A 17,149-nucleotide genomic window follows, 5' to 3' on the forward strand; every position below is an offset into this window, starting at 1 on the left:
ACCTCGATCGGGGAAGGGTATTGAACTAGTCACTTTACATCAAGGAGTTCCTTGAAAAAGCACCTGAACACCATGTTTCCAAGACCCCATGGAAAACTCGACTATATATATATATATATATATATATATATATATATATATATATATTTCTAATATTTTTATGGATTTATTTTTTAAAACCAAATAAAACTTAATTTTATAATAAATTAACTTAAAAACCAATGAAAATCAAAATATGTCAAAGTTTAGAAGTTACAATCTTTTTTTTTTCATTTAGGATGGGATTTAGAAAACTTTAAGGAACAACACACTTCCTCGGTAATTTTATATATTTATTTTTCAAAACTCATTAAAACTTAATTTTATGATAAATTAATTTAAAAACCAATAAAAAATCAAAATATCTCAAAATTTAAAGATTAGAATCAATCTTTTTATTTAAAATTTAAAAAAATTTAAAAAACAACACACTTGCTAACCAACAACACACTTGCTAACCAAGTTCATGACTATTACATCGCCATATGTCAATTTTTATTTAAAAAGATAAACCTTATTTGTCAAATCTACCTAACCAAACTCATTATAGAAACACTTATGTGTAAAAATATATTAGTTGACATGATATTATTTTGATGAAAAGATAAGTAATCCATTTTGCTTTTCCTAGAAATCAAGTCATGGATTTGGTTTTTGACTTTAAATTTAGCCAGCAGAACTCTTCGTTTATGTGAGTCGTGAATCAATAACTGTCGTGAAAGTGTACGCACCATTAAATACGGCTATATGTAAGTGGCCGCGGCATAAATGTTTATCAACTATTGAATTTATTTAGTTGGTGTAGTAATACTTATTTTAAGACGACCCAATAATATATGATATTTGTTATGTAAAAAAATTAATTTCATATTTGTCTAAATTTTAAGTCTCAATATTGAATTTATTTAGTTGGGTTAATAAAACCTATTTTAAAACCGCCAAAAATAAATATATCATAAGTAATGTGCACCATTTTTTTCAAATTAAAATTTTAATAATATATTGAAAATAAATTATTTTATTTTATTTTATTTTTAAAAAAAATATGTAAAACCTTTTCAAATTTAAAAACCATTTTTATCCATATTCCGTGGGGTGACTCAATTGAAGGCCTTTTTATAAATTATTTTCTAAAACATGAGGTTTAATGATCATATTAATTATTAAATTTTAAAAATTTTTTTATTTATAATTAAAATTCAATTTTTACACCCATAAATTATTAGTAAAATTTATTTCATTATCCCTTTTTAAAAGAGATTTAAACTAGGATTTGCTTTTAAGGCCTAGAATAATGAAAGAAATTTAAACTGCCTTCTCTTTTGAAGCCTAGTTTTTTTGATTAAAAAAAATCCAGAATTATTATTTATAAATTTGGAGTACTTCGATATGCCGGTTTAAGTTATCATCACAAATACGGACTAGGCGAGGAAGCGAAATGGAGAGGACGATGTGAGTTAGGGTTTTCTTTCCTGCTACCGATTTCGTCGTTGGCCGTGGGATCGTGACTCTGAGAGGAGGTAGATCTTGGCTTGCCATTGATACGCTCTTATCGCCCAAAGGAAATGACGAGTGCGGCCCGGTTGATGTGTAGGAGCGTCCAATGGTGAAATGTTGGAGAGCGCTCGGTTTGTGCGATGACTTGGCATGGGTTCTTGGGTGACTCGGGTGAGCGCCCACTCGTCGTGCAAGTGTGCACGGTGTGACGTTTGGTAAAGTGGTGAGATTGTGAACGGAGGTGTCTCGGGTAGAGGCGCCCATGTGTAGCAACTTGGAGGCGCACCCAAGTTGAGCAAACAACACGATCGTGCGACGAGGTGAACAAACGATTGGTGAGTCGTGCGGCGACCGTGTGGAGGCGCCGATAAGCTCGACAACCGAGTTTGCCGAAGTTGAAAATTGACTAAGTGTAAATTTGGGGTTTCCCAAGATTTAACTTGTAAAGCTTTGTAACATTGAAGATTGTATAATATATTGATTCGGGCAGACTCATATTGCAGGGAGTTGCCCCTCCTTTTATACTGTTGTGCATTTCTATTGTATAATGCTATTTATGTGAATGTTATGGGCTTTCACTTGTATAAAGAAACACATTAATAATACTTGGTTGCGAAACACAAACTAAGTAGGAATAAGTGGTTAGGCGTAGTCTACGAGCATAAGTATTAGTGAAAAGAAAGTGTTCGGTGGTGTCGCACCTCGCTAAGAGCGATTGAAAAACTACCGCTAGCTTGGGGGCGTGACACAACCAGCACGATAATCACATGTTTTAGGATTATGGCATTGTCAAAGATTCGACTATCGTAATCAAATCAAACCAACAAAGGAAAAGAAAGAGCACAAACCAAACTAGCAACATTGATCGATTTACTAGGGCCCTACATCGTGAAACAAAAACATGAGAATCCAGTTCTCACAATCTCAATGCAGGAGGTAAATGGCTTATATTCAGAAGTCTATAACAATGTAGTTATATGTAGATTTAATGATTTTTGGCCAAAATCTAATGTTTTGCACCAATGGATATATGTTAAATGATCACCAAATTGTGAAATATATCTATGTGAGTTTTTTATAGTCAACTCAACACAACACCAGAATAGGAAAAAATCCTTAATAAGGGACCATGGTTCTGGGGCAATGCTGGACTCTTCATGACCCCTTGGTTCCTAGAGTTGGATGCAAACACCATAGTGGTATAAAAAATGCTCGTATGGGTTATATTGGTTCTCAGAGTTAACACCATAGTGGTATCAAAAATGTCAGTGTGGGTTAGGTTGCATCACCTACCATTACACTTCTGGTATCATAATGTTTTAATTTCTATTTGGAACTCCATGCAAAAGTTCCTAGAGATTGATAGGGATAGACTTACAAGGGGAATATTTACTTTTGCCTATGTTGAAGTAGATCTCAGCCAGGGACTACCATACAGTATTACATTGAATTTCGGTAATCCTCAGTGGACTCAACCATTAGACTACGAAAATACAACATTTCGATGATGTGGATGTTTACAAACAAGGCACTTCCATAGTGCTTGTCCACTGGCCAAAAAAGACCGCAAATGGAATAAGAAGCAACATAAAATGCCAAAAGGTTGGCAATACACAAACCCTAATATAAGAAGCATAAATAGCAGAAACAAGAAAACAAGGCAGAATCAGATGCTCAAAAGGGCTGGAACAACACACAAAAAGAAGAGAAACACCCCACCAATCTCTACAACCTCTCTTAGCAACAAGAGATCCAAATGGAAGTAATGGATCAGAAGGCTCTGCCTTAGACAAAGAATCCCCCATAAATACAAAAGAAAATCAACTGGCCATTGTAAGATCCACTCCCAACACTGTAGATTGGCGAAAAGTGGAAAAGAAAAAAGGTAGAAAAGAATAGGCTAACAATAGTTCTTTAATTTTTTTGTATCATGTGAAAACATGAACAACTCATATGCATATGCTATTTAGCATTTCATTGTAATTTTGTCTTATGAATAAAATCACCATTTTTCCCAGGGGAAAAAAATTTGGAGTACTTCACACCACATAATATTAGGTAGATATGTATATCTATTTTGGAATAAAGTTTCTAAAAAATTAATAGTATGTTGGTTTTAGAATAAAGTTTTATAATTTTATTTTAATTATGGAAATTTATTAAGTGAATTAGGTAGATAGGTATATCTATTTTGGAATAAAGTTTCTAAAAAATTAATAGTATGTTGGTTTTAGAATAAGGTTTTATAATTTTATTTTAATTATGGAAATTTATTAAGTGAATTGTAGAGATTTAATTTGTTCATGAAAAATCCTAAACTATTTTTTTTACCAATTATTTAATTTATATAGTTTCCCTAACCATATATATATATACCAATTATTTAATTTATATAGTTTCCCTAACCATATATATATAATGTAGATGAAATGCTATGATATATATATATAATGTAGATGAAATGCTACGATATATATATATAATGTAGATGAAATGCTACCATATATGTCTATTAAATTTATTTTTTGAATTAGAAAAAGTGTAAAACCTTTAGTAATTCAAATACCATATTTATTAATAACTAAAATATAATTGAGTTTTTATTTGATAATATATTTTTAAAAATTATAAAAACATATTTTTTTATAATACATATATATATATATATATTTTCGATTAGAACACATTTCTTACGCTCACACATTAAAATTACAAATTACTACAGATTTAAACTAGGCTTCTCCTTTAAGACCTGGCCTTGGAGTTCAAAAAAGTAAGGATGTGATAATGCGTTCCTGGCTGGAATTCTCTTCGAAGGATCATATTGAAGCATTTTCTGCAAATATAAAACTTTAGTAAACTTTACAGAAGCATCCATAAATTAATATATAATCTAACTACTAAAACTAGTATTGCCTTTTAAAAAAGGAGAATGATTTACTGATAACAGGTCCAAACCACATTCATCTAAACTTGGAATTTCATCTCCCAAATCCTACTAAAACTAGAATTGCCTTTTAATAAAAGGGAGAATAACTTACTGATAACAGGTCCAAACCACATTCATCTAAACTTGGAATTTCATTTGCCAAATCCTTAGGTCTAAATTTAGGAAAGAGAGGATTCCAATGCTCCAGCCGTGATATCCCCGGCCACACATCTTCGTTTGGAGTTCCTAATGTCCTAGAAGACGAAGACAGAACTATGAGATTTTAATTTCAACCAAAACGTTAATATTAAACAGGATAAAGTCTCTTTCAGACAAAGAAAATGCTGAAACTCACTGGAATATTATAATTAATTGACTCAATTGTGAATCTCCCTCAAAAAGGGGCTTCAAAGTGCACAGTTCAGCTGCATAATTAATAGCAACAAGTCCCATCAAGGTTTTGTAACGGGCTAAAACCCAAGAACTCAAAAGCTTTATTTCACATGAAATCTACTGTACCAAAAATACACCCAATAGCCCAAATGTCAAGTGCAAAAGAATAATTCGTTTCGCCCAGCAGCAATTCAGGAGGCCTATACCATAGTGTTGCCACCTGCATTCAATAGAAAATAATAATTTAAAATCTCCAATTTCATGATGCTAATCAGTATGCCAGGTTTAGGGTTTTTGAATTCGAAAGGAAATTTAATGTTCTACGTACATAAAACCCTACCTCGTCAGTATACCACTTGAACTTCTTACGTTGAACTCGTCCAAGGCCCAGGTCTGCAACTTTTAACAGTCCCGCACGTAAATCTAATAGTAGATTCTGAGGTTTCAAGTCTCTGCAATCACAAATTGATATACATGACACTGGATAATTGCAAGTACATAATTTACAATATTTTACAAGAGAAGAGATAAGAATAACCTGTGTATCACTCCGTGTTTGTGACAATACTCTACTCCCCTAAGCAGCTGAAACATAAGGTTCTGCAGTGAAAAAACGGATACATGCTCAGCAACAAAATTAGAATATACAGGGTTATACTATTTCCAAAGCAATGAATGGACGGATTTAAATTCGGTAGACCTTGATGACTACGGGGGGCATTGATTCATTGTTGGTTGAATATTTGCGATACAAATCCATAAGATCACAATGCATAAATTCAAACACCATGTATAACACCAGCTTTCCCTTTGCATTCTTGGCCATCTCCACGGCCAATAACCTGCAGAGTATGAGGAACTCAGAAAGAAATTAGTTTGAAATGGTTGAGATTATCACTGGAGCTGAGAATACAAAAGTGTAGACACCTCTTAATTTATCTGATGCGTTTAAAGATATAAAAACAAAATTCAGATGTAAATCTTACTGTATTTGTTCAAAATATCATATGAATTTACAAATTTATGTCTATTTGAAAATAAACATTAAAATAGAAGTTGACACAAACTTACTTGACAATATTTTCACCACGGGCGAGCAACTTGAGATTTGCGATTTCCCTGAGTGTACTCGCAGGAAACCCTTCTTCGGTGGTTTGCGGACTGGTTTTCTTGAGAGCTACGACCTGACCTGTCGTTTTCACTTTAGCCTTGAAAACCGTCCCATAAGATCCCTCTCCAATTTTCTCCAGTATATCATACTTGTCCATTCCCATCGTTTAACAAAACAGGAGGTCAACAGAAGCGTTGAGAAATTAAGATGCGGTTGACACTGGACAGGCGAAGGGGCGAGAAATATCTCCAAACAATGCACTGCTGAGACGCATTTATTGAACTCAAATTCCTTGAAACGAAAAGACACGACTCTTCTTTCAGATTTCAAACGTGTTCTGTAGTTTATGACCAATCTAATCTCGTGACTCGATACTTGGGGAAAAGAAAAAGGAAAAGGTGCAGCGATTAATCAATCGTTACTTCATTAGTATTCTAATTAAATAAAGAAAACTTTCATGGAAATCACGAGCCCAGGGTTTTTAAAATCCTCGCTCATTTCTAAAACATAACGAATTGCATTGTGGATGAATTTCTGTTCTTAATTTCAATTATAGTTGGTTGTTGTGTCGTTTGATGTGTGTACCCTTATTTGTGGAGTTGACATACGTATATCTGGTATCAGATAGTTACACCAATAATACAGATAATTCTAGCACAGAGTGAAGGTGGTGGGCAGAAGAGAGAGTTCACTTTATTTAGTTTATAGAACGGAAAATAGTCGTAATTGTGATATCGATTAGCTAACTTGATATCACAGTAAGAGAATTTTTCAGTTTGGAGACAATTTTAGCAAAGAGGGAAGGTGGTGGTTAGAAGCAGAGTTATAGACTTTACAGAATGGAGAACAAAGGAGTCATTAATTCGGAAGAGGTCGTTGAAGGCCCCCATAGCCGACAGATAGATGTAGTTGAATATGTTGCATAAATGTTGAGAATGATTTTTATAGAGCTCCATTCCAGGGAGGTGGCCGTGAGAAGACGCACTACACAAGTAATAAACAGAGTGAAGTTGCACGAGAGATAGAATGATGCAAGCTTACGTTCATCTAAGAAGAAAGGGATAAGAAAAATTTGAAGAAACTGAGAGAATCATGATTTGAGAGGAGTTAAATAACTAGATTGAAGAGATGGACCAAAAAAAACACTTTGAAGTTTGATCAGATTCAATACAATAAAAAGGATTAATTTTTATACATGAGGTTGAGAAGCCATTATCGAGGGATATGCAACCTGGTCAGCTGAAGGTTCCATGATATTATTAAAATTGGTTGATAAGGTTTCCAAACATGAGGTAGATCGAGATGCCATGGAGAATACTCAAGAGTTAGTCAAAATAAGGTGAACTTTGAAAAAAAAAAGAATATTCCAAGTATATTGAATTAAGTGACTCTTTAATATTAAGCAGGAACATATAATTTAAAATATTTTTTGGATTTTTATTTTATTTTTTTAAATATAATATAGAAATATATTATAATAGAGTTGTTAAATTAATAGGGGGGATAATTATTATTGGGTGTTATTTATAAATATTGGTTAAATTATTATATTATTGAAGAAAAATCACAGTATTTGGAATAACTCACTAGTGTTTGCATTTTTTTTTTATGTCTTTTAGTATCGGGCAATGAATCTTGTTTTGTTATGTGCAAGGAAGATGAATTCTTAGCTAAGAGTAAGTAGTTTTAGGTCATACTCCAACCTTATCTACATTAAATTTATTTTTTTGCTTATTTTTTTTGTTAAAACTGAAAAATGAAAAAAAGAAATGAAATAAAAAGCATGGAAGTCACCTGGATAAAAGAAAAAGTAAAAGTGTATCAATGTGTGATTTAACCTTCACCTCAATCAATCGATGACAAATTAATTATTTATTGATAAGCAAAATATATATTTGATAATCAATTAGATTTTATTTAGAATAATTAAGAAAAATGATAGTTTACAAAATACAAAAATTTCCAAATAATTTTTTAGATTCTAAATTTTACAAATAATTATGTATAATTTGAGTAAATATAATATTTAAGAATATGTGTTTTTTCACTAAAATATATATCTCTCTCTCTTTATATATATAGAGTTAAGGATATGTGTTCTTTTAGTAGAGGTCACATAAATATATACGTTTATTGAAATTTTAACATATGGACTATGTACACTTTCATAAGCTTTAATAATCAAATCATTCAATTGAAATGGGTCAAATAATTTTTTTACCCCTTAAATAAAAGGATCTCATATTCTCAAATTTATACCTTACTAGAACAATAAAATAAAATTAGTATTAATATCATTATTGTAAATATGAAATACCTCAAACCATAGGATTTGTTACTCACTTCAAATGCACTAAAATAAAAATATATGTGATATTTATTATCTAAATTTTACTTTTATAAATTTCTATTTAATAAAAAAATTACATTTCATATCTATTTTCTAAATTTCAACTATCAATGGATCTTTAGAGGTGTTGTGCAATCTGAACTAGGGTTTGAGTTAGAGTTTGGTGCTAGTAACCATGGCGCGTCATGGAGGAGGGAGTTCTGCTCCCTCCTACAGTGAAATAGGTGCGAACAAAAGCAAAGAGACTAATCTGTATTGCTTCAAGAAACCAACAGAGGGGATAATTGAGGATACTAGCACAGGAAATATGAAACCTCACTTACAAAGAGAAAATCATGAGGAAGATAGCAGGGAGAAGAGGAAAGAGGGTAGTAGTCAGAAAGCTCTACCTTCAAGGGCGACAGGGGTCTGCAAACCCAAGTCGATCATTACTCCTTGGGTCATTTTAAATGGCCCAGTACTATAGGTGCATAGAGATCACATGGCGAAACATGCGATCATATGAAAATGGGGATTTGGTCGACAGAGAAGGCCTTACATGCATGGATAAGGAACCACTGGAAACCTAAGGGGGAAATAAACCTTCACCTTGGATCCAAGGGCTTCTTTACATTGGTGTTCTCGAGCTTAGAAGATAAAGAGAGAGTGTTTGAGGGAGGACCTTATTTTTACGTTGTTGCAGGCCTTTACATGTGACCATAGGTGATGAATTTTTCCCCAGAACGAGAAACGTTCACTTAAGTACAATATGGATAAAGATAGTAGAGGCGACATTAAGAGGCAAATACACTTATTTTGCTCAGATTTGTGTGGAAATGGACCTATTCGGGGCACTCCCAGACAAGGTCATTTTAGAAGTTTATGATGAAGAATGGGTGCAGGCGGTGGACTATGAGCATGTCCCATTTAGGTGTCGTAACTGGCATGAACATGGGTACCTATACAGAGACTGCCCATTAAACAAATTGGAAAGCAACAAGAAAACCACCACAAGTAAAGATTTCGAAGGTTTCACTAAGGTGGGGGGTAAGGGGAAAAGAGGAAAGCGGTACCAAAAGAAAATCAACAAAGATGAGCAATTGAGCCACAATAGTTTCAAAATCTTAGAAGAATAATGTGGAAACAACGGGGCAAACCAAAAATCGGAAACTAAAATCAATAATAAGGATAAGGATACTAGCATGGAGGACATACCAGAAAACAGCCAGCAACAGGATGATCCACTGAGCATTGTGGAGCTCAGTAGGGACCATGAGATGACCCCAAGTGAGGCGGAACGAAGGACCATGATCTATAGGAGATTCTTGAGAGGGAGAACTTTGATCTAGAAAAGTTTTTGGAGCAAGGTATCACCAAAGGAGTTGATTCCCTGCCAAAAGAGGAGTTTGACAGGGTTCAACAACTCTTCCTATGGATATCCCAAGCTAAGGGTTCTGGAGTAAAAAAAACAATGATAGCCAAGAAAATATAGGGATGAAGACAATGGAGGATACACCAAGACACTCTTCCAAGAACCTGGGTAGGAAAAGAGGAAGGAAGAGATAGAATGATTTGCTGACAAAATGTGGAAAACTCATGATCAACTCAGGTAAGATGAAAGATCTTACTAGTTACTCTTTTATAAACCATTCTTAATGGAGCTTACAACTTAGAATATTAGGGCCCTAGGAAGTAAAAGGAAACAAAGAAATCTCAACATTAGAATAAAAGAAGAAAAACCAGATATGGTTTTCATTAACGAAACAAAGTGCTCGATGGATAAAATCAGAGAAATACATAGCAAATGGTTAAGTAGGTATGAGTATCTATAGGTAAAGGAAGACAACTCAATAGGAGGGATTCTTATGCTTTGGGATCCCCAAAAATTTGGAATCCTGGATGCGGAAGTGTCTAGGAACTATCTTTCGCTGGTAATACAACCTGTGGGTGATAAGGAGATTTACATGATTATAAATGTCTATGGTCCTAAAAAATTAGAAGAAAAACTCAAGCTTCTCACTTTCCTTGACGAGCTGAGAGAGAGATATCCTGATATACCCTGGATTCTAGTAGGGGATTTCAATATGATCAAGTCTCTCACACAGAAAAAAGGGGGTACTAGAACACTAGGCAGAGACTCCATTTCCTTCCAGAACTTCAGAAATAACATGAGATTAGTGGATGCTGAAACAATAAATGGTACTTTCACCTGTAACAATAAGAGAGGAGGGGCTTCTCAAGTTGCTTCTAAACTAGATAGATTCATGATCTTAGAGGACCTGTTTCTCATAGGCCCTGACATGTTAGCTTTAATCCTTCCTTTTGGAGGCTCATACCATTGGCCTGTCCAGCTTGAAGCCACTTTTATGGGTACATCGAGGAACATACCTTTTAGGTTTGAAAATTACTGGCTCTCTAACCTTGACTTCACTAGCAACATTGAGAAATGGTCGATGGAATATTTGCCTTGTCAAGGCACTAAAATGTATATGCTATAGAAAAGACTTAAACACATCAAGGCCAGACTCAAATACTGGAACAAAAATCAGTTTGGTAACATTTTCAAAGCCAAAAAAGAAGTTGAGTGTAAACTTCAGGATATTATTCAGCTCATAATCACAAATGGTTTTACCGAGGAAAGGAAAACTCAAGTTGATTCTCTTTAGAATGAATGGGACGATAGGTGCATGCAAGAGGATATTTTATGGAGATAGAAATCGAGAGTTCAATGGATTAGAGAAGGGGAAAGAAGCAAATATTTTTTTCATAAATCAACTTTGAGTCACAGGTCACATAACAGAATTTCAAAACTCAGAGATCTTCAAGGGAATGATCTCATCACCCACAAATAAATGGAATCTGTCCTAGTACAACACTTCCTTAGCATTTCAAAGGAGCCTCTCTTAGACAGATAACTGTTCATTAACAAATTCACAAGGTACATTCCTAAGCTTGTCACAAGGGAAGACAATCATAATCTTAATAGGCTAGTGTCTGAAGATGAGCTCAGTGAAGCTATCAATGAGATTCAAAATGGGAAAGCTCCTGTCCCGGATGGTTTCAATGTGGACTTCTTCAAAGCATGTTGGAAAACAATCAAACAAGACATCCTTGATGCAGTGGAAGAATCAAGAAGATCCAAATCAGTCCTGAAGGCTCTCAATGCGTTTTAATAGCTTTGATTCCAAAGTAGGAGAAAGTTATGACACTGGACATATTCAAACACATAGCTTTATGTAATGTGGTGTACAAAATTATTTTCAAAGTGATCACTAGTAGAATCAAGCCCCTTCTTCCAGCTCTTGTCTCAAAGGAGAAAACGGGTTATGTGGAAGGAAGACATATTCTCAACGACATCATACAAGCTCATGAGATGGTACACTCTCTTAAGAGTAACAAGCAAGCTGGTATGATCATACAACCTAACCTAGCGAAAGCTTATGACAAGCTAAGCTGGTCTTACATCAGGGAAGTTTTGAAAGCTTATGGTTTTGATCACAATTGGATCAGATGGGTTATGGCCCTTGTATCCACTGCCAGTTTCTCAATATTGCTTAATGGCTCGCCCTCCAGAACCTTCATGCATTCTAGGGGTCTAAGACAAGGAGATCCTCTCTCCCCCTTCCCCTTTGTGCTCATGATGGATGGGCTATGAAGAGCGATAAAAATGGCAAGTGTTGAGGGAAGAATCCAGGGTTTGAAACTCACCATAGATGGAGTTGCTTCAACTCACCAACAATTTGTGGATGACACTATGCTGCAGGGCATTCCCACAGTTAAGGAAGCCAAATCTTTTAAACAAATCTTGAAAGACTTTAATATGGCTGCTTGTATAGAGGTAAGCCTTGAAAAATCAAAAGTTTTCTTTTTTAACACTGACATTGCTATTCAAATAAACCTTACCAGAATTTTAGGGTTCCAAAGGGAACAATTACCCTCTAAGTACCTTGGAATGCCCCTTACAGACAAACCTCTAAGCAGGGGAGTGTGGGAGCCAGTCATTAACAAACTGCAGGATAGGGTCAGGAAATGGACATGCAGATCTTTGAATTTAGCAGGGCGCCTTGTGCTCACAAAAGTTGTCCTGCAGGCCATACCCATTTTCATGATGTCAGCTCTTCCTGCTCCTAAAGGAGTTTTGCAATAGATCAAGAACATTCAAAGGGATTTTCTTTGGGGCAAAGGGGAAGAGAAAAAGAAATGGGCTTTGGTAGCTTGGGATAAGCTCTACAAACCTAAGGCCCATGGAGGTTTGGGGCTTCATGACCCTGAAACCCTCAACAGAGTTTATTGTGCAAAGCTTTGGTGGAGGTGGCTTAAGGAATTGGTAACCCCATGGGCCAAGCATTGGAAACATAAATATGAAAATATGGCAGGAGAGGGATCATATTCGAATGTCTGGGCTTATCATGGCTCCCACATTTGAAATCTTTCTTGGAAAAATAGAGACATTGTCCAAGAGCACAGCTTCTGGGAGATCAGAAATGGGAACCTGGCAAAATTCTAGGGGGACAACTAGTAGCAAGAACCAAAACTATTTAGGAAAGAACTAACCGATATCAAGAATGGTACTGAAAACAAAGGTTTACACATGGTAAGTGACTTTTGGGATCAGGTAAGGAACAATGCCAAATGGAGAATATGGAAGGATCTAGGCTACAGGGAAGAGAGCCCTTTGAAAGCTCAGGCAAACTCTCTTGCTATGGACTTGGAATAGAGGAAGATTTTGGTATCATCCTTGTCTCACCAACTTAGATGCGAAAGAAATAAAGAAGGTAACTTTAACCTCAAAGAAGCCAAATGAATATCCATAGGGTTTGATTATCAAAACCCTGATAAGGTATGGAAGGACCTTTGGCAGAACCCACATTGGATGAAAATTAAGTTGTTTATGTGGTTGGTTCAACAAAAGAAAATTCTAACTTGGGAAAATCTTCTCAAGAGATGTTTTGTTGGCCCATCCAAATGTTATCTATGTGGTTCAAAAGAGGGGACGATGGAACACTTACTTAACCTCTGCCTATTCACCTCTACTTTGTGGGATTGGGCGGCCTCAGTCTTTATACAAATTGATATGGATGGCCTCAGTATTACCAACGCTTTGAAGAATTGGAGAAAAGACTTCTTAGGTAGTCACATCATCAACAAAGCTTGGACTTTGGTTCCGGGCTTCTTAATCTGGGATGTCTAGAAAGAACTTAATGGCAGTGTATTCAAGAACAAAACTGGCTCAACCTAGAACACTATTGCACAAATAATAAGACAGCTCAAAGATGCAGTCATGTTAGGAAGACCTCCTGAGAACCCAACTCTGCCCCAGGACGCTAGTATACTGCTGCAGCTGGGCCTCCATGTGCTAGTTCCCCAGAGCATACACAAAGATGTGAGCCAGATAAATGCTAGCAAAGACTTTTGGCAACCTCCTCCTCATGGTTTCTTGAAAATTAACATAGATGGAGCCTCTAAAGGTAACCCGAGATGGTTAGTTTTGGCGAGGTCATCAAAGAGGAGCAGGGGTGCATAAAGGTCATCTTTCATAGTCATTTGGGGATTTCCACTAATAACATGGTGGAGCTCATGGCCTTAGAGCAGTGCCTAGAAATACTAATTGAGTCAAACCCTCATAATGCCATCATTGAAACAGACTTTGAACTGATTATTAATGTGGCCAAGAAGATTTTTAATGTAAAAACCACCTGGAAAACTTTCAAAACATTGGCAACTCTTGCAGGTCTTTCAGTGAATTCACTCCCACCTACAAACCCTGAGAACGACCAGCTTTGTTCATGTGCAAAGAAAATCCAATATGCTAGTTGATCGTCTGGCGAATGAAAGAGTATCTTGCAAGGAAAGTTATAGTAGGTATGCTTGGGATTCAACACCCTCAGGGAAATTGCGTGAGGATTGCCAAAGATAGGCGACCAAAGACATGGAAAACTTCCAAACTATTAGGAATGAAAAATAAGGAAGACTAGTGGTAGCAGGAGAAAGCAGAAGCGTAAGTCATTCTTAACCATTGATCCCCAAAGGAAAAAATATAAAGAGAAGGAAAATGCTCAAAACATAGCTTTCTATAGGGGAGAGGCACTTGGTAAACAACAGGCATCATAGAAGGTTGTTGGCCACAGATCTTGATAGCCTTCATCATCGAATGACCATCAGGTGGAAAAGTAATCAAAGGTTAACTATTTAAGCGAACCCAAAATTTTTTAGATTCACGGTTTATAATCTTCATGGGGTCCAAAAAGAAGCTAAATATCATGCAGGTTTCCGTTACGATATCTCAAAGGACTGTTAGATCAACATGAGCTTAATCGTGTGGTTTTTGGTTTCTCAAAGTGATCGAAGCTTAAGTTTCACATCAGACCCGAACATTTATAAAATAATGGCTCACAATCCTTATCAGGTTCGTGAACTGGGTAAAAGGGGTGCATGTTGCTGAGATGACAGTGTTCGTGACCATCAGATCTCACGGGATCTAGATCGAAAGGACATCGAGCCTCAACATAGGAGGCTAGGTCCAAAAATGGACCTGGAGTTTCACACTTTCACTATTTATTTACCCTGCTGAATCCGTAAAGTTGATAAAGACTGAGCTCACCTTTGAAGCAAATTTTGTACTAACAGTCGGATCACTAGGGGTCTCATTGAATCGCCATCGAGTTGGATCATGGATGGTGCTTTATTTTGTAAGCCTCAGGTTGAGGGTGTCAGGTTTATTTCGGGTTATGTAATTGGTTACTCTTCATAGGGTTAGCCTTTGATGGTCCTTACATTTGTAAAGACATGTATCATATGTAATATTTCTTGCAGTTAATAGAAGGCTCCACTCTTATTTGACCAAAAAAAAATTCAACTATCAATATTTTGTAAATAAAGTAAGTGTATGAAGCCTATGCTATAGGGGTAGTCTAACTTATAGACAAATAGGCTTTCTCACGGGAATTAGACAAAACAATTTCAAGAAAGAATTTGATTTTTTGTTTTTTAAAATGCATTTTAAATGCATAAATGGATTCAACACCCTAGAAAACCCCTAGGCACTCCAATTCTATAGATTAAACAACTTAAACTCAATTTTTTTTGGTAAAAAAATGTCATGAAAAATTCCATTTTGTTTGTAAGTTAGACTACATTTATGATATATATGCAATGCCATTTTGTCTACAAGTTAAACTACATCTATGATATATGTACAACTGTATCATTTTTTTAGCTGAATTTTTTTTTTTTTTTTTTTTGGAGAAATTGACAATTTCCAAAAAATAGTTGCCATAAAATCCTATAGCTTTAACAATGATATATGGAGTGGAATTTGATCTAGATAAATACTGAAATAAACCCATTTAATATAATCTATTTTTAAACACTACGTTATGATACCTCCATAAACTTACTCGAAAATGAAAATTAATAACAATAAAATTAAATTATTACTCATGTTATTTGGAGCACTTAGTCCCAAATAATTCTACCTATTTTAAGTTCATCATAATAAAGATATATGATATTTAATTATTATATAAATTTTTGTTTTAGAAATTTTAATTCAATAATTTTTTATATTTAATGTACACACTTTTTTAAAATTTAAGTATAAATATTGTCCAAATAGGGTAGGTGTGAAGACCAGGAAGACTATGATATATGTATTATCGTATTAAATTTTTCCTTCAATGAGAAATAGAATAATAGACATATACTATTGTATTAAATTTATTTTTATGATAAATTTCCTTTTTTTCATTTTAAATTTATTTTTATGATAAATTTTCCTTTTTTTCATTTTAAATTTATTTTTATTTATAATTAAAACACATTTTGTATTAAATAAATGGAAATTGCAAATTTATTTTATTTATTCCGTGAAGGTATTGTATTATTTTTTCGTCAATGAGAAATAGAGATATGTACCATTGTATTAAATTTATTTTAATGATAAAAAATATTTTTTTAAAATTTATTTTTATTTATATTTAAAGCAGATTTTGTACTAAATAAATGGAAATTACAAATTTATTTTATTTATTCTGCGAAGGTATTGTATTATTATATTTACATAATATATTGGATTTTTTTTGTTTGATTTTGTATTGATTTATGTTAACAAAAAACTTTGAAACTTATTAATGATTTAACATTATAAATTGATTTTTATTAATTTTTATGAGTATTTTATTTATTTATTTTAATAATCATTTCAATTTTTATTTTGTAATGATTCAAATTATACAAAATTAATTATTTTAAAATTTAAAAAATAAACTTAATAAATTCACCTTTGGAATTTATCTACTCTCTCCCTCTCTTTTTCTATATATATATAACCAACAAAATTAATCATTTTAATGATATACATTCGTTTCGTATCAGCTCAGCCTAGCGATCCTTACTCTACGAGCTACTATAATATATGTTCTCAACTTGATATCTATAAAGATAGATGGATCATCCATATCCAATTTGTTGTCCATCTACCATAGTAGACTCACTCATTCATATATGATGAGGGGGCCCTTTTAACTCAGCGGTAGAGTAACGCCATGGTAAGGCGTAAGTCATCGGTTCAAGTCCGATAAAGGGCTCATGTTTCCCACGAAGAAAGAAGGCTCGGGTGTCCATTTCTATTACATAGAGAGAAATATTTTCACCGAAATATGAATATGAAAATGACAACAAATCGGATTCGGATCCAGTCCGTTTTTTATCTTCTTTTATGAGGCGAACGACGGGAATTGAACCCGTGCATGGTAGATTCACAATCCACTGCCTTGGTCCACTTGGCTACATCCACCTCGGAAAAACCAATTTATCTATCTACGGTCATTTCATCCAAGAATAAAAAATGAGC

At 34.4% G+C, this 17,149-nt stretch overlaps 1 protein-coding gene and 1 non-coding gene across 2 annotated transcripts; one reads left to right on the forward strand and one right to left on the reverse strand.

Annotated features, from left to right (window-relative positions):
* Positions 1 to 4,964: 4,964 nt before the first annotated feature.
* Positions 4,965 to 6,132, reverse strand: LOC149240603 (cyclin-dependent kinase B1-1-like). The gene is made up of 5 exons (XM_089370233.1): positions 5,930 to 6,132; positions 5,559 to 5,700; positions 5,397 to 5,458; positions 5,199 to 5,310; positions 4,965 to 5,078 (listed from the first exon to the last, which is right to left on the reverse strand). Exons 1-5 carry the CDS (start codon positions 6,130 to 6,132, stop codon positions 4,965 to 4,967), a joined length of 633 nt encoding a protein of 210 aa, XP_089226359.1.
* A 10,679-nt stretch (positions 6,133 to 16,811) lies between these two features.
* TRNAT-GGU (transfer RNA threonine (anticodon GGU)) lies at positions 16,812 to 16,883 on the forward strand. Its single transcript has one exon. It is a non-coding gene; the product is annotated as a tRNA-Thr (tRNA).
* The last annotated feature ends 266 nt before the right edge of the window (positions 16,884 to 17,149 follow it).

The sequence above is a fragment of the Pinus tabuliformis genome, chromosome 8 (assembly GCF_031772625.1).
Source record: "Pinus tabuliformis cultivar Carrire ecotype Pingquan chromosome 8, CPIR1, whole genome shotgun sequence".
NCBI classification, from domain to species: domain Eukaryota; kingdom Viridiplantae; phylum Streptophyta; class Pinopsida; order Pinales; family Pinaceae; genus Pinus; species Pinus tabuliformis.

Coding starts and splice junctions, on each gene's coding strand:
- LOC149240603 (XM_089370233.1), bottom strand. CDS start 6,132: ATGGGAATGGACAAGTATGATATACTGGAGAAAATTGGAGAGGGATCT. Junction 5,459..5,558: donor TGCCCCCCGTAGTCATCAAG/GTCTACCGAATT, acceptor TTTTCACTGCAG/AACCTTATGTTTCAGCTGCT. Junction 5,079..5,198: donor TCAAGTGGTATACTGACGAG/GTAGGGTTTTAT, acceptor TATTGAATGCAG/GTGGCAACACTATGGTATAG.